Source organism: Ovis aries, chromosome 15 (assembly GCF_016772045.2).
Source record: "Ovis aries strain OAR_USU_Benz2616 breed Rambouillet chromosome 15, ARS-UI_Ramb_v3.0, whole genome shotgun sequence".
NCBI lineage: Eukaryota > Metazoa > Chordata > Mammalia > Artiodactyla > Bovidae > Ovis > Ovis aries.
In genome coordinates this window covers 51432717-51459599 of record NC_056068.1, presented here as the reverse complement: position 1 = coordinate 51459599, position 26883 = coordinate 51432717, and the positions used below count along the sequence as shown (strand labels likewise).

The 26883-nt window shown below is 53.9% G+C and overlaps 1 protein-coding gene across 13 annotated transcripts; it reads right to left on the bottom strand.

Annotated features, from left to right (window-relative positions):
- Positions 1–193: 193 nt before the first annotated feature.
- On the bottom strand, positions 194–24215 carry P2RY2 (purinergic receptor P2Y2). 13 transcript variants are annotated; one of them, XR_006056375.2, is made up of 5 exons: positions 23942–24215; positions 15619–15712; positions 10108–11264; positions 8302–8369; positions 194–7620 (listed from the first exon to the last, which is right to left on the bottom strand). XR_006056375.2 is itself a non-coding variant. In XM_042233218.2 (4 exons), the coding sequence occupies exon 3, from the start codon at positions 11258–11260 to the stop codon at positions 10127–10129; it is 1134 nt and encodes a 377-aa protein (XP_042089152.1). In that variant the 5' UTR covers positions 11261–11264; positions 15619–15712; positions 23942–24215; the 3' UTR covers positions 194–8369; positions 10108–10126. The 13 variants fall into 13 exon arrangements, 7 of the variants coding, with proteins under 7 accessions (XP_042089152.1, XP_042089149.1, XP_042089148.1 ...); XR_006056377.2 differs by having other exon boundaries at positions 194–5010; XR_006056372.2 differs by having other exon boundaries at positions 194–4724; positions 4858–11264.
- Between the last annotated feature and the right edge of the window lie 2668 nt (positions 24216–26883).

Here is a 26883-nt window from a genome sequence, read left to right as displayed (position 1 = left end):
CAACAAAACCACTATATGGTTTATCTTATTTATCCCTCGCTATGAATCTCATTTGTTCATTCAGTGAGGAACTGTGCACCTCCTATGTACTAGGCACTGTTTTGGACACTGGAGATAAAGCAGTGATCAAAGTAGACAAAGACCCCTGTCCTCTGAGAGCTTTCAGGAAGAATCCGACACTACAAACCAAATGTGAAGTTAAGTGTGATTTCCCTTTTTTTTAATGACATGGAAATTGAAATGCCCGAGGTCATCTGAATAATGAGAGGCAGAGCTGAGATTCAAATGGAAATCTGCAAGGTTTGTGTGTTTCTGTGCCCCGTGGGTGAGGGCACTGGGTTGGCTTAGGTGGAGTGAAGGCTTGTGGACGAGGTGTGTGGGTCTACGGTGAGGATGTGGGGGTGGGTCCCTGAGGGCTGGCTGAGACACGCGCCCCCCACCCCCCAACCTGGTGCTTCCCACTTCATTCCAAGGGCCCTCCCTTCCTCATGACTGACAGTCAGATGCATCTTACCTACTAGATGCTGGCGGGATTCAAATTATAGGCATCTTACGGGTGGTGAGTGAACCTGAACTTCTGCCAGAGCAGTCACATGGGGGTGCCAGGAGAGGCAGCTGAGCTCAGTCACATCTCCCAAGGGATGGAGTCCAGTTGTGGAGGCTGCCTCATGAGGAGGCAAGGACTTCTGGGGGCCATACAGAGGAGCCAGGGCTTTGGGTGGGGGTGGAGGCCTGGAACAGGACAGGGGAGGGAGCTGGGGGTGCCAGCCTGGAGAAGAGCCAGCTTGGGGTCATGGGTACACCCTCCGTGGCTGCTCTGGGCTGCGAATAGGTGTGCCATGTGCCCTTATGGCCAAGCTGGGGAGACAGGGTTCCCGGGAGGAGGCTCTCCAGGGACAGGGGTTGCCTAGGAGGGAGTCACCTCTCCATCTCTGGAGGTGGGGGAGGAGGCAGATGATGTCGGGGTGTGAGGAGGTGCAGAGAGGACCCTTGCGGGGGGACAGATCCTTCCGGAGGCCCCAGCTTCCGAGTGGGGAGAAGATTCTGGCTTCCCTTCAGAAGAGCTCCCAGACCAGATTGGGGGACAGGGTGCTGGCTCTCAAGGCCTAAGTGCCCCTCCCCCCCCAGTTCTGCAAGCCTTGGGGCGGGCCTCTCTAGCCCTGCTCCCCAGCACTCAGCTGTGTCCTCAGACCCAGGGTTTGGGTGTCTTCCTGGCAGCCAGTGAAGGTAGGGACACCATCTGGGGCCTCCCTAAAGGTAAGTAGGAGGTCAACGGGATAACCATGACCAGAGGACATCACAGAGTTGTCCTTGGGGATCCCTGCTCATGGCAGAACCAATGAGGGCCAAGTGAGTACCTTTGAAACCCCACGCTGGGACACTGGGCCTCAGGGGGCGCTGAGGACGGAGCAGCAGTGTCTGCCTCTCATTTTTTTTTTCAAAGTTTGTTTTCTCTTTTAATGAGGGCCATTTTCACCCCCTCCCCAGTCTTTATTGAATTTGTTACAGTATTGCTTCTGTTTTATGTTTTGTTTTTGTTTTTTGGCTGCCAGGCATGTGGGATCTTAGCTCCCCAACCAGGGATCAAACTCATACCCACTGCATTGGAAGGGAAAATCTTAACCACTGGACCACCAGGGAAGTCCCTGCCCCTCATTCTTCCCTTTACAAAACCATCAGCCAGTCATAAGCCATAAAATACCCCACAGTGCTGAGCTTTGTCCTGGTGCCAGAGCGCAGCATGATGGATCCACTAGGGGCTGTGGGGCTCTAGGCGGGTGTAAGGAAAGAGCAGATTAGCCAAGATGGCAGTGGTCAGGCTCTCTCGCCCCACGGCCTCTCACCCCACGTTTTGTAAATCATGATTATGTAACTGCATGCGCACTATGTCCTATATAAGCACCACCTGGACTGCCTTTGTGGTCTAGTCAAGTTCAGTTGCATTGAGTTGAGTTACGCAGTCATTGTTGCTGCTGTGTCTGCCATTAGAAGGTAAAGCACATCTCCTTTGCCATGGTGAATAAAGAGTGTCTACAGGTCCTACAACTCCTTGCATCATCTTCCAGCTTCTTCCTAGCTCATGCCTTGCTTTCCTTGGGTTCAGTGAACAGTGAGATACAACGAGACAACTGGCATAGTCGGCAGGATTGAACATTGAGACAGTGGGGAGTCCCTGTGAGCCCATGGGAGTGGGTGGGCTGGAATGGAGAGCTGAAATGTCACCTGAAATGAAGAGCTGAAACTCACCCACAGCAGCAGTAACCTTTTGTCATTGCTGATCAGTCCCCACCATCAGGAACACACCTGGAGCCAACAAGGCTTGACTTATTACTTGCTGCAGCAAAGACTTCCCATCAGGGGATTCTGTGGGGTGTCTCCAAGGGGAAGAGTTAAGGAAGGGGTGTTTATAAGGTTGTGGGGGCTGAAGTGAGTCAAAGAATGGTCTTTGGCAGAGACTGGTCAGAATTTTCAAAACAGGAAGTTGCTGGAACAGTCAGAGATCCTATGTTAAGAATACAGGAGAATTACTATTAAATCAGTTTGTCTGTGGTTTTCTCTTGGAACATGTGGGTCTAAATTAGAAGTCCCCAACCTCCAGGATCTACTGATGATCTGAGGTGGAGCCAAATAATAGAAATAAAGAGCACAATAAATTTAGTGCACTTGAATCATCCCAAAACCATCCTCCACTCCTGGTCCATGGAAAACTGTCTTCCATGAAACCAGTCCCTGGTGGCAAAAAGGTTGGGGACAGCGGCTCTAAATAAATACATGGGTGTTTACAAGTGTGAGTTTAATCTGAGATGGACATCACAGCTTGGTCAGAAACGGTTACCTGTTTTGTAAGTCAGGATGCTTTTTAAACTGTGTTCCCAGTTTCAGTTCTCAGTCCTATCTTTATCTTACAGACCCCAGCAACTTGGTTGCCCTAAGAGGGTCATTTTCTTCTCTTCACTCCACTGGTGAGGGTCTGGACCTCAAGTTGCCTTTCTGCTGCTGCTACCATCTCTGGCCACCAGGGGGCAGCAGGGCAGCAGCCATGGACTCAAGACCCAGAGGGGACTAAGCACAGCCAGGCAAGGGAGCTGAGCCAGTGCTCAGATTGAAGGGATAGGTCTGAAGCTCTGCACAGCTCCATTTGCTTTCCTTTCCTTCCAGGGATACCAGGAACGTGGAGAAAAAGGCGGAGGGAAATGGAGAGTGAGGGAAGAGAGAAACTGAAGGAAAGGGGATCTGCAGAGCTGGCAGCTGGGTCCTCTGCCGCTCCCATCTTTTCCTGCCATCCCTGGTCCTAGTCTGACCTCCTGGCAGCCCTTCCTGGTCCTTCTCTTTCTCCCGCAGGTTGGTCATCCACCTGTGGCCTTTCTACTCCAGGGATCTACGTGGTACCTGCCGGGACTGCTCCTCCCCCTCAGCCTTCTCCCTCAACACAGATGTGAACACACATACACCAGCACAGGCTGTCTGATGACTTTTAATTTCCTCCCCCACATTGTGCAACTGATTTGGTCACAAAGGCTGGTCTAACAGCTTAATCCCACAATGAAGTGGGACTTTTCATGTGGCTGCTGATTTGGAATTTGGCTCCAGGACATAAATCTGAGGATACAGAGGGGTAGAATATCCACCTACTAAAGAAACCTAGAAACAACTGGGGTTAGATAGCTTTTCAGGTTACTACCCCAGCTCCCTACCACTTCCTTTCTTGACTCTACAAACTCAACACCTGACATCTCTGCAGTTGTGAATTCACAGCAGAGTGGGAGTGGGGAGGGGGCTGGACAAGGGCCTTCCCACCCCCAGGCCAGGCGAAAGATGCTCTAGGAAAATCACTGAGGGAGTCTGGGGTGTATCAGTTCAGACTCTCAGCAGGAAAGATGGGGCACGAATTGGTCACTCTGGGATAGTTGAATGAAGAGACTCTTACAAAAGTGTGGTCTGCTGTGCGAGTCAATGCATGAGGCAGGGCACCCAGGGCAGGTGCTCTGAGACAACCTGGAGGGATGGGGTGGGGAGGGAGGTGGAAGGGAGTTCAGGGTGGGGGACACATGTATACCTATGGTCGATTCATGTTGATATATGGCAAAAGCCATCACAATATTGTAAAGTAATTATCCTCCAATTTAAGTAAATAAATATTTTTTAAAAGGAGTCTGGCAAAAGAATGTGTGGTCTGGTGTTTGTGGGGAGTCTGTGCAGAGCGGCACAGATGTCAGGTTGTCAGGGCCAGGGAAGCAAGGGCAGCAGGAGAGGGCTGGGGCAGTCCTGGAGATGACCCACCGGCCCCTTTCTGCCTCACCTTGCCCCACACCCAGAGGAGAGGGGCACCCCAAGGATGGGGAGCAGGGTCCTGCCAGCACTGAGGGAGAGGAGGAGGGAGCAGTAAATTCAGAAGGCAACTGGAGCTTTAAACTGGACTGAACTTTAGTTGTTACCCAAGAGTGACTCAAAGTTTTGGAGTTTGCCAAATATGCAGTTCATGGATGGAAAGGGAAATTAGACATTACTGAGCAGAGAGCATCGACGAGAGGAAAGTGAAAGTTGCGTGTTTGTGCCTTACAGCACGCTCACTGTTCAGTAAACTTGGAAAGGCGGTATGATCAGTTCCATTTTACAGATGAAGAAACTGAGTTTGCAATCACAGAGCTGATGGTAGCTGAACTGGGCCGGAACCCTGCTCTTCCTGCCTCAGCTTCCCTGTGTCCCCCGACCTCTTCCTTTCCCTGAAGAGTGAATGGGGAGCTCCCAGGTCAGAAGCCAAGATGCACCTCCCTCCCACCCACACCGCCCAGGCTTCTCCCCAGGATGCCTGCCCCAGGCCTTCCAAGGTGAGTGATCCTCCCAGCGGGTACAGACCAGCACTGAGGAAGGCAGCTGAGGCAGCGGAAGGAGCCAGAGAGCCCTGGTCTCATGTTTAGTCTCCGCACTAATCACTGCTTGGCCTCAGGCAAGGCACAGCCCTCTCTGGGTCTCCAGGCCCTCCATGCAGCCCAATAATCCTGGGGGTCCCTGTCAAGAGAAAAAACTGATTCTAATTGGACATGTCTCCCAAGAGACTCACATGCTGTTTCTCAGTGGTGTTTAGGAGTAACAGCCCCAGGAAGTGATGTCAAATTTGAAAGGTGAGGAGCAGGGCAGGAAGGCCCAGAAGGTAGATGCAGGGGAGATATTTTGGGGCAGACAGATGCCCTGGTCACTGCCGGACAATGGTATAGGGCAGCCATTGTGCTGGGAATGAAAAATCCTTTTCTGACTTCAAGGGCTGAAAATAGTCATGGGTGAGCCCCTGGGAGTTGGCGTGGTCTGGTCCATTGTTCCTGGCTGAGATGGGGTTGGGACTGGACACCTGGTTGACTTGAAGCCAAGACAAGGGCAAGCCTTCCTGAAGAGGCTGGGGCCACTGAGGGGTGGATGGGCAGAGCCAAGGTCATTGCATATGGGGAAATTGGAAACTGAGATCCAGAGAGGAAAAGGAGATTCACCATGTCACATGGCACAGCAGAGCAGAGGAGGATGAGTTTGGTTTCTGGGGCTCATTTCCCTCACCCTCACACCCTCCACCTCAAGCACATACCCATGGGGAAGGCAAATGCATCCCTCACCTGTCACCCCAGTCACTCCTGGCCAAGCTCCAGCCTCACCCCACAGAGGGCAGAAGCGTCTGATGTTCAGCTGGCTCTACTCCAAGGCACCGTGTGGTACCAGTGGAGTCACTTCATCTTTCTGCTCACTTGATGCCAGGGGAGACCCACTGCCCCACTCTAGTTCTCAGAACTGAGGGCTCATGGGTCCTAGCAATGCCTGGGGGGACAGCTGTTAGCTCTGTCTTTGATGAAAAATCTAGGCTGCTGATGCCCTAAGTTAGGGAGAACTGGTGTGTGGGAGGCAAGGTCTCCAGCCTCTACAGAGTGACCCAGAGAGGGCAGGCATATGAACTCAGGTCACACGGCAAAAACTGGCCATCCGTTGCCTGCTCTGGTCCAGCTCCAGGTTGGTCCTCCAGCCCTGGGTCTCTGATTCTTGGATAAACCGAGGAGTGCCTGCAGTGCCCTGGTGGGGACCACCAGTCAAGAAGAAAGGGCCAAGTCTTGCTGCCAGAGGTGGGGAGCCCTTTGGAAGACCAAGGGCATCCTGTTCATCCCCTCCCATTGTCACTTCTCCCTGAAGCCCTTCCACAGCCCATCACCCAGACAAGGCTCTGTAAACACACAGGAGCTCACGAGCCTGAGTGCCACCCAGTGCCAGGCAGGGCAGAGGGTGGTCCCACCCTCAACCCAGGATGGCCTGCTCCCTTCCCCCACATCCTGAGGAAGCCTCGCCCACAGGGGACACCCTATTGTTCACTGGCCGGACACACAGTCCTTTCCTTCAAATCACTTATCCCAGTGTGGTTATATATTAAATTATGTGAACTCCACAGGGGCAGGGGCCAGCTGGTTCGCCTCCATATCCCCGTGGCACAGTGCCCGACGTGTAAATGCTTATGTTCCAGCCTCTGATCTCAGTGCATGTGTATTGATTCAGGCCTCCCAATGCCCTACATGGGAGGTAGTGTCTCCTTCTGGAAATGAGAAAACAGAGGGGCTGCAAGATTCAGTGATTTGCCCAAGATGCCACAGCTGAAGAAAAGTGGAGACACTCAAATGCAGGTGGTCTGGGCAGAGAGTTGGTGCTCTTAACCTCATCCTCACTGGAGCGCCTCTCTCATCCTGAATCACATGAAGGTTGAAGGGTTGTTTACAAACTCTCCTGCCCCACAGGGACTGCAAGTGGCAGGGGACACTGGAAAGGGAACTACTCATGGAAGTGAACTCAGTCTTGACTCCCCATTTACTGCCTGTATAACCTGGAGCAAGTCCTCATCTCTCAGAGCCTGTTCCCTCATTTGCTAAATGGGAATAATACTGTCTATCTCACATGGTAGTGGTGAAGAAATATTACAGTGGATGTAAGAGGGCCCTGCCTGGTGCCTGGGACATAGGTCAATACCTCGATTCCCTTCCTTAGGTGCCTGACTCTTACATCCACCCAAATCTTCCATGACAAGGGTGATGGTAAAGAGGTAGCTTTGGTGGCCTGACCTGCCAAGATTGGAGTAGTTGTGTCTGGAGGGCATGTTACCCAGGGCCTTTCCTAGCCTTTGGAGGGTCAGAGTGTCCCTCCTGGGCCCCAGGACTACTGCCAACGAGAGAAGAGACCTCTATGTGCCAGGGCCCCTGCCCCTGCTGCATGGAGCTCCCTGAGCTGAGCTGCTGCTGGCCGGTCAGCAGGCGTTTCCTCCTCCCAGTTGTTCCCCTACCACCCCAGTGCCCCAAGTCCCTGGCTTTAGCTCCCTAGCTCCGTCAGAGGCGGGAAGAGCTGGGGTGGTGGGGGTGACGGCAGGATTCCCACAGAGGCACTGACCTGCACTGAACGGAGCGGGAGCGGAGCAGCTGGGGCGGTCCAAGCCCCTGGCGCACAGCCAGGCGCCACGCTGACCTGCCAGGTGACCTTGGGCAAGGCCCCGCCCCTCTCTGGCCTTAAGTCTGTAGCTGAGTTGATAGTCCCCAGGGTCCGTCAGGGGCTGCGCCCTGTCACACTGGCCTTCCGGAGTCAACAGCCCCAGGAAGTGATGTCAGGCTGAGGAGGTGGGGAAAGGGCAGGGAGGCCCACAGAGTAAGAGGAGATATTTTGAGAGCAGACAGGTCCCTCCACGTCACTGCTGGACAATGGTCTGGGGCCAGGAGTGGAAAATTCTGCTCTTACTTTGGCTGAAAATAGTATAAGGCAACAGGGTCGGGAACCCACCCTCAAGGAGGGTGGCCTGCCCACTGAGCAGCAAGGCCCAATGTCCACAACAAGGGGCCAGGCAGTCTGACCAGGGTCCAGAGATGGGGCCCTGGGCCTGTCCATGGTTCTCTTAGGGTCTCCGTTCCCCACCCCAACCAGTGTCGGCCACAGGATTGGATGGTGAGTAAAATCCTCCTGTCCCGTAGGTCCTGTGTCCTTAGACATCTCCAGGCACTGGTTTCAAGGAAGGCTTCCTGAGGCTAGGCCATAGTGTGGTCTTCATGTGCTGCGGACACTGAGTCCTCAGTTCTCAGGGTCTCAGGACAGCTGCTGGAGGGGTAAGTGGGCAGGACATGAAAGGTGTGGGGACCAGGGGAACTTGGGCCCATGGGACACAGTCCCATCCCCAACTGCAGATGGACATTCAAGGGCCCCCAAAGTCATGACATATAACTCCCTGACTCTGGGTCTGAGCAGGGCTGAGGGAGTCAGAGCTCAGCATCAACACTCCTGGTCAGTAGAGCATCTCACCTGGGTAGAGGCTCCTTATAAACTGAGATGGGCTTCAGCCTGAGCAGCAGCTGGTAGGAAACTCAGGCCTGCAAGAAAGGTTCAAGGACAGACTCTAAGAGATCATCACAAAGATAATCATATGGATCCCAGCTATATTAACAGAAGTAACCTAGAATGCGGGAGGTGAGCATTCCACACTACTTTGGGCAAGTCACCCACATTACACAATGCAGAGTAATGGTCGGGGTCATGGCTCATGACAGGTCCCTGTCACACGGGGGAGCCCTGGAGCTAGACCCTAAATAGGGCAACCCTGAGGGTGCTGTTTTGACGAGGCAGAGTGGGAAGGGTGGAGAAGTCACTGGAGGTAGGTGGAGGCGGAGTGGGGAAATCAGGCAGAGAGGGCCCATCAGGGAAGGGCTTTCCCAGAGGGAGAAAGAGATAATTCTTATTCTTGAAGTTAAAAGTGAGGTCAGTTTTGCCTTGAAAGTGAAAGTGAAGTCGCTCAGTCATGTCCGACTCTTTGCGACTCCATAGACTGTAGCCTACCAGGCTCCTCTGTCCATGGGATTTTCCAGGCAGGAATACTGGAGTGGGCTGCCATTTCCTTCTCCTATTCCTGCCCAAAGGCTGGAGCTAGCTGGCACCTGCACTTTCATGTTCTTCTCTGATAAAGTGTTCTTCTCGGAGTCCTGCCACTCCAGGAGGCTTTCCCTGATGCACAGTCCACAGCCCCAACCATTCATGTTATCCAGCGGGATGCTACAGAAACTTCTACCTGCTCACAAGCGCCAACTGCTAAATTTTCAGGCATTTTGCAAGGAGGCTGACATTCCACTGGTAGTCTGAAGCTGGCCCTGGTAGGATTATTTGTACCACAGCTATTGGCAGTGTTTACAAATCAGGGATTCCCTGCACCCTCTCTGGACAGTCAGTTAAATGGTTTAACATTTATCAGCACTTAATGGTTACTGCCATTAAATCCTAAACTGGGGGGACCCTAAGGACTGGGACCCTCTGCAGCCAGCAAAATCAGGCAGAAAAGTCAGTTAACTTTAGAGTAGAGGAGGCTATTCCTCATATGAGACCACCTCTAAGGCAGCTGGTGGGAAGCCAGGCAGCAGAAAAGAGCAGGTTGGAAAAAGGACAGCAGTGTGCACAGTGAGAGCTCCCCAGGCTGTAACCCCATCCTCCAACTATACAATGGGGCCTGGCTCAGCAGTAACAATACCTTTAGTATCAGTTTATATCATCACAAACTGTTTGTGATGGATTTATGACTTCAGTTTCCAGACATGCATCCCTTGGACTGAGGGTACTCCTCAGAGCCAAGCCCAAGGTGGCACTCAGACCACTCCGACTCATCGTGGGAACCGCTGGCTCAGCCCTTACCCCTTACCAGGGTCCTCTGGTCAACCTGCAACCCCACCCCTCCCAGGCAGCTCAGGCCCAGGCTTGGCTGTGTGACCTCAGGAAGTCGCTTTCCTCTCTGAGCCTGTTTCTCCATTTGACTTGATTAGGCTGGAGCCCAGCCTGGGGACCCTGGCAGGCACAGCCAGGTATTTATGTGGGAGTTAGGCCAGGGCTGGCATTGTCCCTGAACTCTCTTCTTAAGACCTTACTCCCTACTCCACACATACAAATGGTGACTAAGGGTGTGGGGACCGCCACACTTTCTGGACCACAGAGAACAGGCTGAGTCCCGCTCAAATGACAGAGCACTGGGGTCACAGCTCCCTTGACCACCCTGCCTGAGTCGCTGATGGTGCATATGTGGGGAGACTGTCCCGTTTGAACAAGTCTACAGCCCCATCTCATGTAAACCTGAACCGGGGTTCAGCTCCTACAGCCAGACGTCCTTAGTGTCAGCGCCACTACCAGCCAGCGAGGACTCTGTCCCCCTGGAGTTCTCACGGCTGGCCGAGTCTTCTGTCCTGTCAGCGTGAGCTCCGTAGGACCTGTGCAGGCCCAGCCGGTGGCGAGCCTGGGTGGGAGGCGTGGGGTCTGTGGGTGGCTTGGCATCCCGGGCAAAGCGCACAAGCCTCTGCCCAGCCAGGAAGTAGAGCACGGGGTCGAGGCAACTGTTGGCGCTGGCCAGCGGCCGGGTGACCTTGTAAGCCAAGTTGATGGCGTCGAGGGTGCGGCAGCTGAGGTCCAGCGAGCGGAAGGAGTAGTAGAGGGTGCGGGTGACGTGGAAAGGCAGGAAGCAGAGGACGAAGACAGTCAGCACAATGGCGATGGTGCGCACGGACTTGCGCTTGGCCCGTGGCAGGCCGCCGGTGGTCCCGTAGGCCGGCTTTAGCAGCCGCCGAGCCATGAGTACGTAACAGACCAGGATGACGGCGAAGGGCACCGCAAAGAGCAGGCTCAGCATGACAGAGCTGTAGGCCACGAAGTGGCTGAAGAGCTCGGGTGCCGAGGTGTCATGGCAGATGATGCGGTCGCCTCGGGTGCTCGTGGTGACAAAGTACAGCACAGGGGCCTGGCAGGACAGCACCAGCACCCACACGGCGAACGCCACCCGGCGGGCGTAGCGGGCCCGGCCCCAGCGCAGCGAGTGCAGCGGGCGCAGGACGCCCAGGCACCGGTGCACGCTGATGCACGTGAGGAACAGGATACTGCAGTAAAGGTTGGTGTAGAAGAGGAAGCGCACCAGCTTGCAGAGCACGGTGCTGAAGGGCCAGTGGTCACCTTGGGCGTAGTAGTAGACCAGCAGGGGCAGGGAGGCGGCGTATAGCGCATCCGACACGGCCAGGTGGAACATGTACGTGGTGGAGGCGTTCCAGGTCTTGAGGCGGCACAGGAAGACGTAGAGCGCAGCGGCGTTCAGACACAGCCCGAGCACGCACACCACGCCATAGGACACGGGCAGCAGCATGTACTTGAAGCTCTCGTTGAAGCGGCACTTGTAGTCCAGCTCATCCCCATCCCACGTGCCATTGGCGGTGCCATTCCAGGTGTCCGGGCCTGTGGCCATGGCCCTGAAGGGAAGCAGGGATGGGGGTGGGGTGGGGTGGGGGTGGAGAGAACAACCATCAGGGTCATGGACTGCCGGGGCCCCAGCAGGGAGGCCTGACACACCCGCCTGACCCAGGCCACGAGGGACCCCAGGTGACTACAGACACCTCCGTTGGGATCTGCCCAACCACATTCAAGGCTTTTATTGCATCTGATCTGCCCCTCTCTGTGGACACAGAGGGCCCAGAACCTTGGAACCCTGGGACCTTTATAATTCTAACAATTTAAAGGGGGTAGGCAAACTGAGGGACAAATCCAGCCCACCAGTCTGTTTCTGTAAATAAAGCTTTATTGGAACACAGCCATGACCATCTGTTTCTGCAGCACTGAATAGTTGTGGCAAAGACCATATATTCCTCAAAGCCTAAAATACTTAGCATGTTGCCTTAAAAAATTTTTTTTCTTTTTTTTGGTGTTTGAGAACCTCAGGAATAGAGTTCCAGATCTAGGAGTCTGCCTAGGGCAGCTCATACCTTTCTGGAGGCATTAGGAAGTTCTTTTATTTGGCCTGTCTTTCCATTCTCTGGGAGGCTCCGGCCGTGCGCCTAGTATTTTGGCATTTGAGGGAGTTTTGTAAGGGTCTCCCTCTTTAGTTATTCAGTCACCTCTTCAGCAAATATTTTTTAGGAACTCCTATATTCTGGTACTTTCTGCATCTGTAAACAGCAGTCCTGTTCCCTGGCCTCTGAGGCCACCAGATGGAGCAGTGACCTTCCTAAAGATTGCAGGCAAGTCTGGGGTGGAGATGGGAATAAGGGTAATGGGGAACTTCTGTGGGGCAAACTTAGCTTCCTCTAGGCCTGCCCTGCTTCTCTCCATACATCACCACCACCTCGACCTTCTCCTTGTTCCCAGTGAGCATATAATGCAGCTATGGCGCCTCACCCAGACAGAGAGCACCTGGAGATCAGGATGCGACCTTACTCCTCCCCCCATCTCTCCAATGTGACCAAGAAGAGCTCTCTCAGACTATCCCAGTCTGGAGGGCAAAGATGTGCCCAAAGGTCTCAGAAGGCAGGCTGGGAGTCATAGCAGAACTCCCCAATTATGGGGCTGTGCAAGTGGCTCCCTAGTGAGTGCAGAGGGCTTGTGCCCTGTGTGTGGGTGTGTCTGGGAGGACACAGAAGGCAGATGATGTGTGAGTCCTCTTCACCCTGAGAATCTGGGGCTGTGTAATCCCTCCTATTTTGGAACCCCAGGATTCTGAGAGGCTGGGACTCAGAGATTCTATGGGGCCAATGATATCCATTCCCTTAGATGCTGAGATTCCCGCCCAGCCAGGCCTCCCAAAAGCAGCTCAGGGCCCATGAAGTTGAGATCAGAGTGGCTGAGGGACAGTTGGCTCTTCAGCTCCCTTCTTTCCCCCAAACTCTCCCTCCTCTATCTTCCCTGACTGCTACTGTCAGCAAAGATACAACTAGGAGACAGGGAACCTGCCCTCATGACCTTGCTCCCACGGACACAGGTTCCTCCCCAAGGAGCCAGGGGAGATACAGGATGAGAAGGTACGTATGAGATTAGGGGCCACTGGCAGGGCCAAGCTGCTAGGACCCCTGTTGACTCAGGAACCGGCATTAAAGCATTTCCTGCATCCCACCCAGCTCCTTGCAGCCGTGTCACCTCCACCCTTGCTGCTAGAGCCCCTCTATTGGTCTCCCTGTCTCCAGCCTCAGTCCCCTCCATCCAGAGGGATCTTTGGAAAAGAGAAAGTCATTCCTCTGCTGGAAACCTGCTGTGGCTCCTGTCTGATCTCAGGAGAAAACCCAGCTCCTCAGGCTAGTACCAGCGGTTTGTATAACCCAGCTTCTATCACCATCCGCATCCCCCGTGACCTGCCATTTCCTGAATGCACCCAACACATTTCCCCTCTCAGCCATGCTTCACGTTACTCCTTCAGACTGGAATCCCTGCATGCCCGGCATCTCCATCTGTTGAAATGACAACTCTTTATCCTAATCCAGTGATTAGGAAGAAGCTGGCCTCTGGACCCAGGCTGCCTTTGTCTCCTCATCTGTGAGGGGACAAATGAGGTGATCAACAAAATCTACGTCACAGGCCTGCTTGTGAGGGTTAGGGGAGCAATTTGTTTAAAACCTTTGGAGCCACGCTTGGCACACGGTGGGCACACTATGTTACAAGCTTTGAGGCTCAGCTCAGCTGTGGCCTTCTCCTGACCTCTTTGGGAAGCCCTCTCAGACCACGAGCAGAGGAGCAACAGAAGGTCCTGGAGGTTGTGGAGCAGGTGAACGTGGTGGGCCAAGGCAGTGACACCCCATGCTGGGGCCAGGCCTGGGGACCTCATGAGGGGAGAGGTCTGAGAGCTGTTTAGGAGGGAGTCTGGGTGGAGGAGGGGCCAGGACGCCTCAGGTTCAGGGGTCAGGAGGAGAGGGAACTCAGTGTCAGACACGGTAAGTGTGGGGTGCCCCAAAGGGGTGTCATGGGCTGGGATCACCAGATCTGAAGCACTGAGAGGTAGGCAGAGGTTGCTAGCTCACAGGAGCTGCAGAAGGAGCCTGGAGGCCCAGGTGCGAGGCTGAGGGTCTATGGAGGGCCACACTCCCCGGGGGACACTGGCTTGGGGTGTCCAGCTCTGCCACAGAGCCCTAGGTGACCTCAGGAATTTCCTGCCCTCCTGAGGGTCATACCTCCCGGGTGCTGAATCCCCTGGCCTGGTAGCACTGTGATGCCAACACTTCCCTCATTAGGTGCTGTGACCACTGGGCGTGCTCAGGGCGCCCCCCCGCCCCAGCCCCACCTCCACACCGCTGCTCTGCTCCTGCCCCAGTGCTGAGGCCTGGCAGGTCACTCCTCAGAGCGAGGGTCAGGGCCTTCATCTTCCCTTCATGTCAACATCCATAGCTGGTTACAGAGTTCCTCGGTAATTACTCACAGTGGAGTCTCTGACCCCGATGCAGGGGTGGAAACTTCAGTACGTCTCTCATGAACCAAGGGAGCTGCTCTTTCCACCTGTTTTAAGACATCCTGGCCTCCACCCTCCCAAGGCAGCTAGGGACTCTATCATCACAGACCCTGTCCAGACTGACCCCGCCTGCCCTCTCCCTCCACAGTCCGGCCCGCCAGCTTGTGCGTACAACTTCCCTCCCCACCCCTCTGACCGGCTCCTGCTTACCGAGCAGGCCAAGTCTTCAGTCCTCTCCCTCGGCCCTTCCTACTGCCCCTCCTGACCCCTGATACCCTTGGGGCCTCACTCCCAGCAGCCCGGGACCAGCTCCCACCTAACTTGGTCCAGCACCACTCAGCTTCCCCTCTGTGCCTGGTTCTGGCTGGCCCTGACCTCAAGCGCTCTGAGTGTGGTGGGAGCCGTGAGCCGTGTGAGAGCCCTGACAGGCTTTGTGTGCCACTGTTGCTGCTGTCTGGAAAGCCTTTCCTGACCCACTCACAAGGCACTCCACCCATCCCTCAAGACTCTTCTCAAATCTCATCTTATCTCCAAGGCTCTTTCCCTGCTTCACTAACCCCCCAGGGCATTCCATACATCCTGCTGGGGATTTGTGTCTCCACCCTCTATCCCAACACATTCCAGGAACTCCTATCTGATTCTTTTCTCTGGCCCTGTCCTCCAGCTAAAGGCCTGATCCAAAGCAGGCATGACATGAATGAGAGAACGAAGGAATGAGTGAAGCAACCTCAAGAGGCTATGGGAGCCCAGAGCAGGCTAAGCTTTACGATATTGGTCTCCTTTCAGCGGACAATGACACTGAAGGATTGTTCAGCTGCTGACCCTAGGTGGCCAGGGGTCACACCAGCTCTCCAGGGGCCCAGTCCACCTGAGGCCTGCTCCTGCCCCAGGTAGACCCCTGCACTGGCTCTTTTTTCAAGAACCCTGCCCTTCTCTGGACAGATCAGGGAAGAGCCAGAGGGAAGGAAACTGGACCCAGGGATTCTGAAGATGGGTCAGCTGTCTGATCTACATTCCTCTATCTGACACCTCTCTGGCTCAGGTCACGGGGTCAGGAGCTCCTGATTCTGGACTGCCACCCTCTTCACTTTGTAGGGACCAAGTCTGGGTTGAGCAGCTTCCCCTGCAGCACCCTCATTTCATTCCTGACCACATTCCTCAGCAGATACTGCCATAGAAGTTAGGCTACTTGTTTAAGGTCACACTGCCAAGTATTGGAAAAACTGGATTTGATACCCAGGGCTATCTGGCTCTGAAGCCTGAATTCATCACAGCTTGGGTAGCAGGGCATGGGTCCCCTTGATTTACCCCCAGGTCAATGTATACACATGCACGAGCCTGCCTGCCCCGGCCTCCCAGCTTCCCAGGCAGTGGACCCCACCCTCTCGCGCCCATACCTGACCAGCCCCTGCTCTTGCTGTCAGGATGCTCAGCTCCAGCTCAGGTTCCTCACTCATGAATGCACAGGCCTGGACCGAGCTGCAGGGAGCTCTGTGGGAAACAGGAAAAACAGGTCCTCCAGCCTGGGGCCTCGCCCAGCTTCCAGCATTTCTCAGGGCAGGCAATGCCGTGGGCTCCAGAGACAGGGAGGTGGAGACAGCTGGGGCTCTGGGTCACAGGAAGTCAGCTAGGATGAGCCTTCCCCCGGCTGCCTCCTCTGTGCCAGCCCTGGTCTGAAAGAGGCAGAAAGTGACCAGGAGTGCTTATTCCGGTAGGCAAGAGTGTCCTCTGCCCACTCTTGCTCTTTAACTGTTTCCTTTTAGCTCACATGTTGTACAGGTGTTCCCCAGCACCCCCTTTCACTGGAGGATGGCTCTGCTGGGGAGGGTCTCCCCCGTATCCTACAGAGCTGAGCTGAGCTTCCAGTGCCCCCTCCCCCAGTCCCTGTTTGTGCTTCAGCCCCACAACAGGAAACACTCAATACCCTCACTTCCCAGTATGCACTTAATGGTACTGTGGCCAACACAGTTCACCTCAAGCTGAGTCTCTATCTGGAATACCCTTCCTCCCTCATCCCACCGCTAATCATTCCTCCAGGGGTGTGGTAAACACACATGGGCACACACAGGCACGGACACACCTAGATACACAGTCATATTCAGATGTACACACACACTGTCTCTCACACACAGAGTGTTAGACAGCCAGAGCCTGGAACAGCCTTTAGAAATCACCTCTGCCAAACTCCCATTTGACAGAGGAGGAAACTAGGGCCCAAGGGCTCACAATCAGCCAGAGACGGAGCCAAGAGCAACACCCAGGTCAAGATTCTGGCCCTGGTTGTATGTCTTGCCTGGGACCCCTCCCACAGAGCAGGCACGGTGCTTCGGTGAGGGGATGGTGACTGGTGGAGGAATGCCTCTGTGTGGGCAGGTCCCAGTGTCCACCAGAACCTCAGACCCATCTCAGAGAAAGAGAACATTCCTTTCCTTTTTCTCCTGGCTTCACTTCCCTGCAGTGGGGGACCAGGAGACAGCTGAAGCCAGGCTCCCAAGATGGAAGCCCATTCTAGTGTGGGGAAAGTGGAGAGAGATGGAGATGGGGGAACCACAGGAATAGGGCAAGGGGAGGGGACACCAGGAAAGGCCTTGGACCACAATTTTCCCAGTGCACCTTGCCCAGGAGTCTCAGGCTGACATGGGCCAGCCGGCTGGTAGTCAGGAGTCTAGCGACAAGGTGAAAGAGTTCTTCATCTTCTCACCTGTTCCACCTAAGGTCTCACCCAGGCTTCTCCTAAGGAGATGTCTTCACTGAAAAGGCTAAGGTAGAACATCTTGCTTTCTCTGGACAGGTGGGAGATACTAGTTCTGCTATGGGACTAGTTCCTAGCTCCCAGCTGTGGGACTCAGACAAGCCTCAGGTCCGCACTTTAACTCCCACGGGATCATTCTGGCCTGGTTGGTTATTTATTTATTTTTGGTTGAGCTGGGTCTTCGTTGCTGCATGCAGGCTTTCTCTAGCTGCAGCGAGTGGGGCTATTTGTTGCACTGTGCAGGCTTCTCATTGCAGCGGCTTCTTTGTTTGCGGAACACGGGCTCTTCAGTAGTTGCGGCACACAGGCTCAATAGTTGTGGCACACAAACTTAGTTGCCCCAAAGCATGTGGAATCTTTCAGAACCAGGGATCGAACTTGTGTCCCTGGCATCGGGAGGCAGATTCTTACCTACTGGACCACCAGGGAAGCCCCCCTCTCCTGCTCTTTGGCTTGGTTGTGTCTTTTGACTTGACACACACCAAGAGTCAAACCCAGTTCGGGGGTAAACTGACCACTGCCTCCTAGATCCTCTCTTCCAGGAAGCGCCCACGGTTCTTAGTGTGAGGGAATTAGTTCTGATTAGCTCTCCACCAGCGGGAACACGTCTTACTGGCAAGGCCCAAAATCTACTCTTCCTGGTAGTTCCCCTCTGTGAAGCAGCCATGATGCTACTGTACTCATTGTACAGTACTCATGTTTGTTAAAAACAAACAAACCACAAAAAGACAAGCCAACAAGGCCCGAGAGGGTAGCCCAAGATCTTACCCAAGGTCACCGGATAAGCCAGGGGCAGAGCAAGCCTGGCACGCAGACTCACTACCTGGCTCCTGGACCCGGCTCTGCCGCTACCCCTCACCCAACCTGCCTCTTCCTCTCCGCCTCACTCTTTCTCTCTGTGGCCCCAGGCTAGTGAGCCCAAAGCCAGGAAGAGTGGCTGGGGCAGTTCCCAAACTGGTTACATATTTTTCAGGGTGGCTGGACAGCATTCCAGCTTCTCCACTCGGGTGGCTCTGGAATGTATTGCCTGCTTGCCACCCACCTGGCTGGCCCTGTCCAGTCCAGCAGGGGAAAGTGATCTGTCATCATTCTGGAAACTCCTGCCTTTGCAGGAGGTGAGGTGCTGTGAAGGGAAAGCCCTGGACCCAGAACCACTGAGGGGCAGCAGAGGGCACTGGGCAGAGGCGAGGTCCCATTTCTTCCATTCCCAGACGTGAGACCTGGACAAGCCTCAGCTCCACAACCTAACTCTCAGTTTCCTTGCAATCTAAGAACAGTACGTGCCTCGTAAGTTTCTCAAGATAACTAAAGGAGATGATTTAGATTTTGTGAAATAATTAAAAGAGTTATGATTTTAGCAGGTGAAGAAGGTGGGCAGGATGTGGGTATTCCAAGAAGATAACAGCGGCAGGAAACGCATGGTATTATGGGCAGAGTAGCAAGGTGACAGCCAGACTGGCCACAGATCAAGGCTCTCACACTGAAGGCAATCCTCAGAAGGGAGAGCAACCTAGGCACCCCCAGCAAGACGTAGATCTCACCACACCCCTTCACTCAGTCACCCTTTACAGAGGCTGCCGTATCTGTACCTCTGTCTGTGTGGGGCGCTTGGGGACTCTGAGGTGGGTCAGACCCTTCCACGATCTTGAGCTCAGTGTCAAGGTTGAGGGTGGAGGAGAGAGGGCAGGGGAAGATCCAGAAATAGTCAATGACATTTTAGGGTGATCAGGGCTGAAGGAGACATGAGGGCCCCTAATGGAAAGGGGGTGTGGTCAGGGAAGGCTTCCTGGAGGAGAGGACACCTGTTTTGGAAGATAGGTAGGAAATTAGGTGGGTGGCGAGAGAAGAGGAGCAAAGAGAGCAAAAACTGGGGCAGGTGATCCATAGTATTTTGGGAAACTGTCAGTTACCCTTATGGCTTGGGGCAGAGGGATGGTAAAGAGAGGGTAAGGCTGAGTTGGAGGACAGGGAGGAACTTTGGAGTCATCCTCTACCCTCTCCCAAATGTCCTCCCTGGGGCTGAAGGCCCATAGGTGCCCAGCTTTGCCTGGTATGCTTTCTGCATCACAAATACTGGGGCTGGTCTGGGGAAATAGCTGAGGGGCAACCTCAGATGTTATCAGCAGGTGCTATTGCAGTGTGATGCCTCTCAGCCTCCTCTGGAGGCCCTGGGTCTCTGGAGCCCCTTCTGGAGTCTTTCTCCCTCTTGGGAGTCCTCAGGATCCTGACTGTGGGGGCCACCCATTGGCGTTGAGCTCAGAACATCTGAGTGTGTGGGTCTCAGAGGTCAGCCAAGCTGGTTCTCCTGCCTTACAGATAAGGAAACTGAGACCACTTCCTTAAACGGAAGGGCCTTATCCAGGTCTGGTGTTCAAATTATTGTCAGTGAGGGGTTAAGTTCCCCCCAGACAACCTCCAGGGCAAGACTCCAAACCAGCTGGCCCACCTCTGACACAATCCAGCCCAGAACAGAGCTACAGAGGTATGCTGCTGACCTGAATCAGCTCAGAACCATAATGCCCTGGACTCCACCCTGATCCATCACACCCAAAGGTCTCCAGCCACACTTAAGAGGCAAGAACCCTGGGTTCAGGTTCCAACTTGGAACATCCATGCTGTGCAGCCTTGGTCAAGTCAGTTCCCCTCTCTGAGTCTCAGGTTCTTCATTAATCAAACAGGGAGAATTACTGACACATAAAAGCTCTCAGGAACCCTCTGCTCAGGAACTAACTATAGCTCTCCATGGAGCAAGACCTTCTTTTTCTATTATACACCTACTTTCTTCTGATCATTCACTTCCCCAACACTCATTGGCACCTACTCTGTGTCCAACTTGTGCTGGGTAATCTGGACAGAAAAAAAAAAAGCAGGCCCAGCCTGGCCTACTCCTACAGCTGACCTCTAGGATGAATACAGAGGTGAGAAAGGCTCCCATAGTCAACCTCCCCGCATCAGGGCCCAACAGCTGGGAGAGGCCAGACCTGAGGACACAAAAGTAGCCTAAGCAGAACATGTGGGTCAAAAGGTGCACCAGGGATTTCCTTAGTGGTCCAGTGGCTAAGATCCCGTGCTCCCAGTGCAGGGGGCCCAGGTCTGATCCCTGGTCAGGGAACTAATCCTTGGCCTTCCCTAGTAGCTCAGATGGTAAAGCATCTGCCTGCAATGCAGGCCTGGGTTCGATCTCTGGGTGGGGAAGATCCCCTGGAGAAGGAAATGGCAATCCACTTCAGTATTCTTGCCTGGAAAATCCCATGGACAGAGGAGACGGGCAGGTCACAGTTCATGGGGTCGCAGAGAGTCGGACATGACTGAGTGACAAAACACACACACGCACAGGGAACTGCAGCCAGCGTGACACAACTCAAGATCCTGCACGCCTCCACTACGGCATGGAGCAGCCAAATACGTTTAAACAAGGAACTTTAAAAATGGCGCACCACACAGACTCACAGAAGGAAGTTTGGGAAGAGGAAAGATTTCACCAGGAGCAGCGCCACCTCCTGTCACCCAAATAGCAAGGTTTCTCCAGCCCTGTGGACAGCCTGAACAGATACTATCTTAGCAGCAGCTGGGTCATCAGGCCACAGGCAAGAAATATTTTCAGGAAGGAATTCAAACTTCCCTTCGCCTGAAAAGCAGAGGACCTGGCCTCACCCAGATGGGGATTCTGTCTTCAATGGGCAGGAAAAAGCTAGGGCAGGTGGGCAGGGATCCCTGCTGTCACCTTGGCTTTGTGACTTTGGGCAAGGTATTCTCTGAGCCTCTACTTCCTCATCTTCAAAATGGGGGTAATAATTTCTCCTTCACAGGGTTAAAATGAAAGTTGCTCAGTCGTTCCTGACTCTTTGTAACCCCATGGAGTCCATGGAATTCTCCAGGCCAGAATACTGGAATGGGTAGCCTTTCCCTTCTCCAGGGGATCTTCCCAACCCAGGGATCGAACCCAGGTCTTCTGCATTGCAGGCAGATTCTTTACCAGCTGAACCACAAGGGAAGCCCAAGAATAGAGGAGTGAGTAGCCTACCCCTTCTCCAGAGGATCTTCCCAACCCAGGAACTGAACCGAGGTCTCCTGCGTTGCAGGCGGATTCTTTACCAACTGAACTATCATGGAACCCAGTATATTTCACAGGGTTGGTGGAAGATAAATTAGGGACTTTTATAAAATGTTACTGGTAAGTTGTCTCTGCAGAGAGGGCACAGGGAGAGGAAAGCAGCCAATAGTTTAAATTCCAATAATCAGCACCATCCCTCACCATTGCATTCATGTTCTAGCATCATCACAATGCATTTAGGTCTATGAATATCACACATCTCACCTGAGCATTGCACTTTACACAGGAGAGAAAGCCTAGAGATAAACCCACACACCTATGGTCACCTAATCTGTGACAAAGGAGGCAAGAATATACAATGGAGAAAAGACAGTTTCTTCAATAAGTGGTACTATGAAATCTGGACAGCTACATGTAAAAGAATGAAATTAGAACACTCCCAAACTCCATACACACACACAAAATAACTCAAAAAATGGATTAAAGAATTAAATGTAATGCAGAACACTCTGAAATAAATTACAGCAAGATCTTTTTTGACCGACCCCCTAAAGTAATGAAAGTGAAAACAAAAATAAACAAATGGGACCTAATTAAACTTAAAAGCTTTTGCACAGCAAAGGAAACCATAAGCAAGACAACATACAGAATGGGAGAAAATATTTGCAAATGAAGGAACTGACAAGCGATCAATCTCCAAAATATACAAGCAGCTCATGTAGCTCAATATTTTAAATCCAAACAACCCAATCAAAATATGGGTGGAAGAACTAAGTAGACATTAGAAAACTGTGAATCAAAACTACAATTAGGTATCACCTCACACCTATCAGAATGACCATCATTTTAAAAAAATCTATAAACAATAAATACTGAAGAGGGTGTGGGGAAAAGGGAATTCTGTTGCACTGTTGATGGGAATGTAAATTAATATAGCCACTATGGAGAACAGTATGGAGGTTCTTTAAAAATCTAAAAATAGAACTACCATATGACCCAGCATTCCCACTACTGGGCATATACTCAAAGAAAATCATAGTTCAAAAAGACACATGCACCCCAATGCTCATTGCAGCACTATATACAAATTGAGGCTAGGACATGGAAGCAACCTAAATGTCCATCAATAGATGAATGGAATATTCCATATATACAATGGAATATTACTCAGCCATAAAAAGGAACAAAATAGTGTCACTTGCATAGACAGACAGACCTAGAGGCTGTCATACAGAATAAAATAAGTCAGAAAGAGAAAACCATATACTCTCTATTAATGCTGTTCTGACCATACCCTGCTCACAAACGTTCCATGGCTCCCTAGTTGCCTTCAGGATGAAATCCAAGTTTTCATCTTGTACACCCTGAGTCCTGTAGTGCCCCGGGACACACTGTTAGGGCAATCTGTGCCACCCATTCTGATGGCCTGACTGGTTTCCCGTCCTTTATACTGATATGGCGCTCTGCTGTAGACAGGCTTTCCCTGGGGACGCTGGGGACAGGGGACAGGGCTTAGCGGCTGCTGCTTCTCCCCCAGTTCATCTCAGTGCTGTGCAGGATCCTGGCAGCACAAAAATGAGTGAGATCCAGTTCCTGCCCTCCAGGGGTTCTGAGACCTTGGGAATGAGAAGCAGGAGACAGAGACCTTAACAGTTCAGGGTAGAATTAGGGCTCTAAGACCGAAAGGGCCCAGACGCGGCTCCAATCCAACCTGGCTAACTAAGGACGGCTTACCAGAGGAGGGGGCATCTGCGCTGGTTAGTTCTCCAACTGAGGAAGATGAGTAGAAGGGCATTTCAGGCAGTGAGCATGGACTATGGAATGGTCCAGAGGCAAGAAAGTGACTAGCATTTGCAGCGGATTACATGCATTTACGAGGATGGAAAGTCAGACAGGAGAGGTGGCTGGAGAGGGTGGCAAGGACCAGCTCTCAGATACCTTGAGTCCCAAGCCAAGGGGCTCAGATGTGATCCAGTGGAAGTTCTCTGAAAGTTTAGCCCAAAGAGCAAAATGACTGGGATTTGAATTTCAGGAAGTTATCCCCCAGGATCTGATCTTTCTAACCTCAAAGAGTGAGGCTGCCCAAGAGGACACTGGTGTTGAGCATGACCCACATGACAGCCCCTCTATAGTCCTTAAGTTCCGCATCACTATTATTCCCCTTTTACAGATGAGGCTCAGAGAAGGGACATGCCTTGCTCAGGGTCACATGGTGTACAAGGCATGATGGAGGGAAGGTCTCTGGGTCTCCAGAGAGCTTTTAGGGGGCCCTGTCTGCTCAAAGACTCTCTTTCCCAATCATTTCCACCAATAGACAGCTGAGACTTTATCTGGGCCCCACCCTGGCCCTCAAAAGCTCCCATTATTCCAGCCAGATCCAAAACAAAGTGGGCACTTCAGGCTGTAAGCCCAGGGAAACTGAGGGTGCGTACTGGAAGGAACAGCTGCCATCAGCCCCAGAGACCCCAAACTGGCATTTCTGGTCCGCAGCAGGGCCTGGCCCTTGGGTCTGGCTCCTGGGGGACCCTAAGCCTGACACTGGGAGCCCTCCTTAGGGGGGTGAGAGAGGGCACTGCCTTTCTCCAGGCTGACCCTTCCTACAGCAGCCCGCCAGATTAAAAGTCCCCAGACAGAGGCTTAACTGTCCTTCCAGGCCACTGCTCCGCGCGCCACCCACCCCCCGCCCCGCCCCAGTCTTGCCGATGCCCAGGCGAGGCTGCCACCCAGGGTGCCCCTGGAGAGAGGGGCTCGGGACCTCCAGGGTTGGCCTGTCTCTGGCTTAGGTCCCACGCTGCGGGGGCGCCGGTACCGGAGCACAAACACAAACAAGTTCCACAGGTTCAGCTACCTGACTCCGCAGGGGCGCACACTCTCACCCAGGGACACACACACTTGCCCGAATATGCGCACTCACCCGGGGTATCCGTCCACATTCCCCGCGATCGAACTCCGCTGGAGCCCGAGCTTGACCACGGACCCGCCGGAGCTCTCACAGGGGTTCGGAGCCGTGCCTTCTCGGCCAGCCGCGCGCGCCGCTCTGCCTGCCCGGCGCCGGCCGAGTCGCCACCCCGCGCGCACCCGGGCCAGCCCGCCCGCGGCCCTCTCTCCGCCCGCTGGTCCTGCCGGCGGCCCGCCCTCACCTCGCAGGGCGCTAGTCCTCACGCGGTGCCCGGACCTGGCTCCCAAGTGCTCGCGCCACCGCGGGGACACACGTGCCCGAGAGCCTCGGCCGCCCCGCCCAGCTCCCCACCCCTCCGGGTCAGGCCGGGGGCGGGCCGGACTCTGGACAGACCCAGGCACTGCCGCCGCCACCTCCTGCCGGGGAGAGACACTCCGCTACCCGCTCGGGAACACTGCAGGGCCATAGGGCGCTGCCCGGGCAGGGATGGGCGGCGACTGACCTACCGCCTGGGGACCGAGGCTCCCTGGCCTTCCTCACTGGGGTGATGAAAGGCTTTCAGAAACTTTGCTAAAGTTTTGCAAAGTTCAATGTCTCTGTGACCGCTGTCACTGCCCACCGCAGAGCTTCCAGAGAACCTGTTCAGGGACCTTGCTCAGAGCGCTGGCCTCCCATTGCCTGTGGGGAGGAAATCTGGGCGCTCAGGGTCCTGACCCTCCAGTTCTGGCAAGGAGAGTGAAGGGAGCCTCTTGTGCTCTCTCTGTGCTTAATCTCAGCCAGAAAGAGTCAATAGAAATTCCTTAAGAACAGGCTTTTTTTGGTCTGTCATCTTGAGCTACTTCCCATGAGCTGCCTTTTCAGCCTACTCCCGCCACACACATTACTCTCTTCTCTGCCCTCAACCCCATTCGGATGGCTCCTGTAGCCAGGGACCCTAGTCTATCCCTTTCCTGAACTGTGAGCTCCAGGAGACCAAGGACCAGTCAGTCTGCCTCTTTCTCCTGGTCCCAGAGGCCTCAGGAGTTGCTTAATACTTGTTGGAATGCTTGAATGAATGAATGAAAATGACCACCACCCCCTTCTCATTCTGGTCTAGGCTTGGAGAGTGCAGGTTCTGACTCAGCTTCAGCCCTGACTCTGGGAGACCTTGATCCAATTCCAGCCCTTTTGGGGCCTCCTTTTCTCTGAAATAGAGGCGATCACAGTCACCCTTCCACCAGTCAGTGTTGTTCTGTGTGGGGCTCTGGACAGTCAGTGTCTGGACCAGTGCACAGAAGGTCTGTTTCTGTGGCCGAGGAGCTTGCCCAGGGCCCTGGGACCTTGGGTCCTGCTAGGTCCCACATCAGCTGACTAGGCCTGGCTGCAGTCTTGCCAGGAGTGGGAATAGGGTGGACACACAGCTCTGTGTGGCTGGGCCGCCTCGGCAGTGCCCCAGGGACCTTCACCCAGGAGACACAAAGGCTCCTTGTCCAGCCTCCTCCATCTATTGTCCGAGTGGATCCATGCAGCTTCTAAGGGGCTAGGAATCCCTGGAGCCCCTACTTGAGGAGTCCAGGCCTTGGGGTCTCATTGTGGGGAAAGCCTCCTGGGCACTGGAGACCTCAGCCAACCCTCTTCTCGCCTCTCCCATCAGATGCCTACTGTAAATGCTATTTTGGCCCAGAGAAAAATTCCTTTGGTATCAGTATGAGGACCCAGGGCTCTGCCTCAGGTTCCAGCTTACTGGAGGGTGGCCAGCCCAGGGCTCTGCTTCTGCTCTGGTTCAACTGGCTCACTTTACAGCAGAAAAACCTGCATCCCTGAGACCCTCGGTGTCTAAGCTACCACAACAGGTAACTTGGGCCTGAGGCACAGACAAAAGGGATTTGCCCTCGAACCCCACAACCAGCTCAGGTCCCCTTCTTGCGTCATCTCCTTTAAAGCTTCTCTGAGCCTCAGTTTCCTCTTCTGCAAAGTGGCAGTAATGATTCCTTTCTCAGTGGCTCATCTGAGGTTCTTGTTTCAGGGTTTTGCCCATCATCCCCAGTGGCCTAGGGGTGAAGGGTTAGGATGCCCTACTGTTGAGGGGCTGGAAGTCAAGGTCTCCTGATATCTTCCCCTGACTCTGTCCTCACTGGGCTTTGGAGATCATCAAGTCCACCAGGCTCCAAATCCCCCAGCTAAGTCTCCTCTACTTACGGCCTAAGGAGCCGCCATCCCTCTTCAACCTGAGCTCCTTTGCTTTTATCTTTGTATTTACTTACATTTCCTTGTAAGAGTTTGATGAACCATTGATCCCAGGAACTGAGGCCCCGTGAGTTCCATAGCAAACCCCACCCAAGTCCCCATTATGAATGGGTAAAGAAAGAGCATGGAGGGAGCCTTCCTGTAACCATGCAGCCAAGGCAGGCCGATGGAGAAGGCCCAGACACGGCAGGTCCCCATGAGGAGAGGGGACCAGGAGAGGAGGCGGGGAGCAGGGTTCCATTAGCAGCAGCAGGCTAGGATGGGGAGGGCAAACCCAGCAGCACTTCTCCCCAGGCATTAGGAGGCTTCCTGCATCTCCAGCATTTGGCACTCTCAAGCCTTCTCATCTTCCCTGACTGCTCTCGTCTCCCCTGAGGAAGCCAGCTCTCAGAATCTGTGCTGGGGCTGGAGCCCCTGCCCTGGCTCAGGCCTTGCTATTCAGCTGGGACATGACACCTCCAAGCCCTCCTTCACAGGCTAGGGTGGTGACTCCGTTACCCCTCCTAGCCTTGCCTGCCTTACACCCTCCTGTGTGCCCACCACCCTCAAGATAAAGCCTGGCTCTACAGCCTGCCAGGCCAGGGCCTTCTTCCCCCTACCTCACCTCCTGCCTCTGCTCCAGCCATGCTGCTACACTGGGCTATCTCCCACCTCCTGCCTGGCACTTGCTGCTCCCTCTGCCTGCAGTGCCCCTTGATGCTTCTCCACCCCTGGTCCTTTCTCCTGACTCC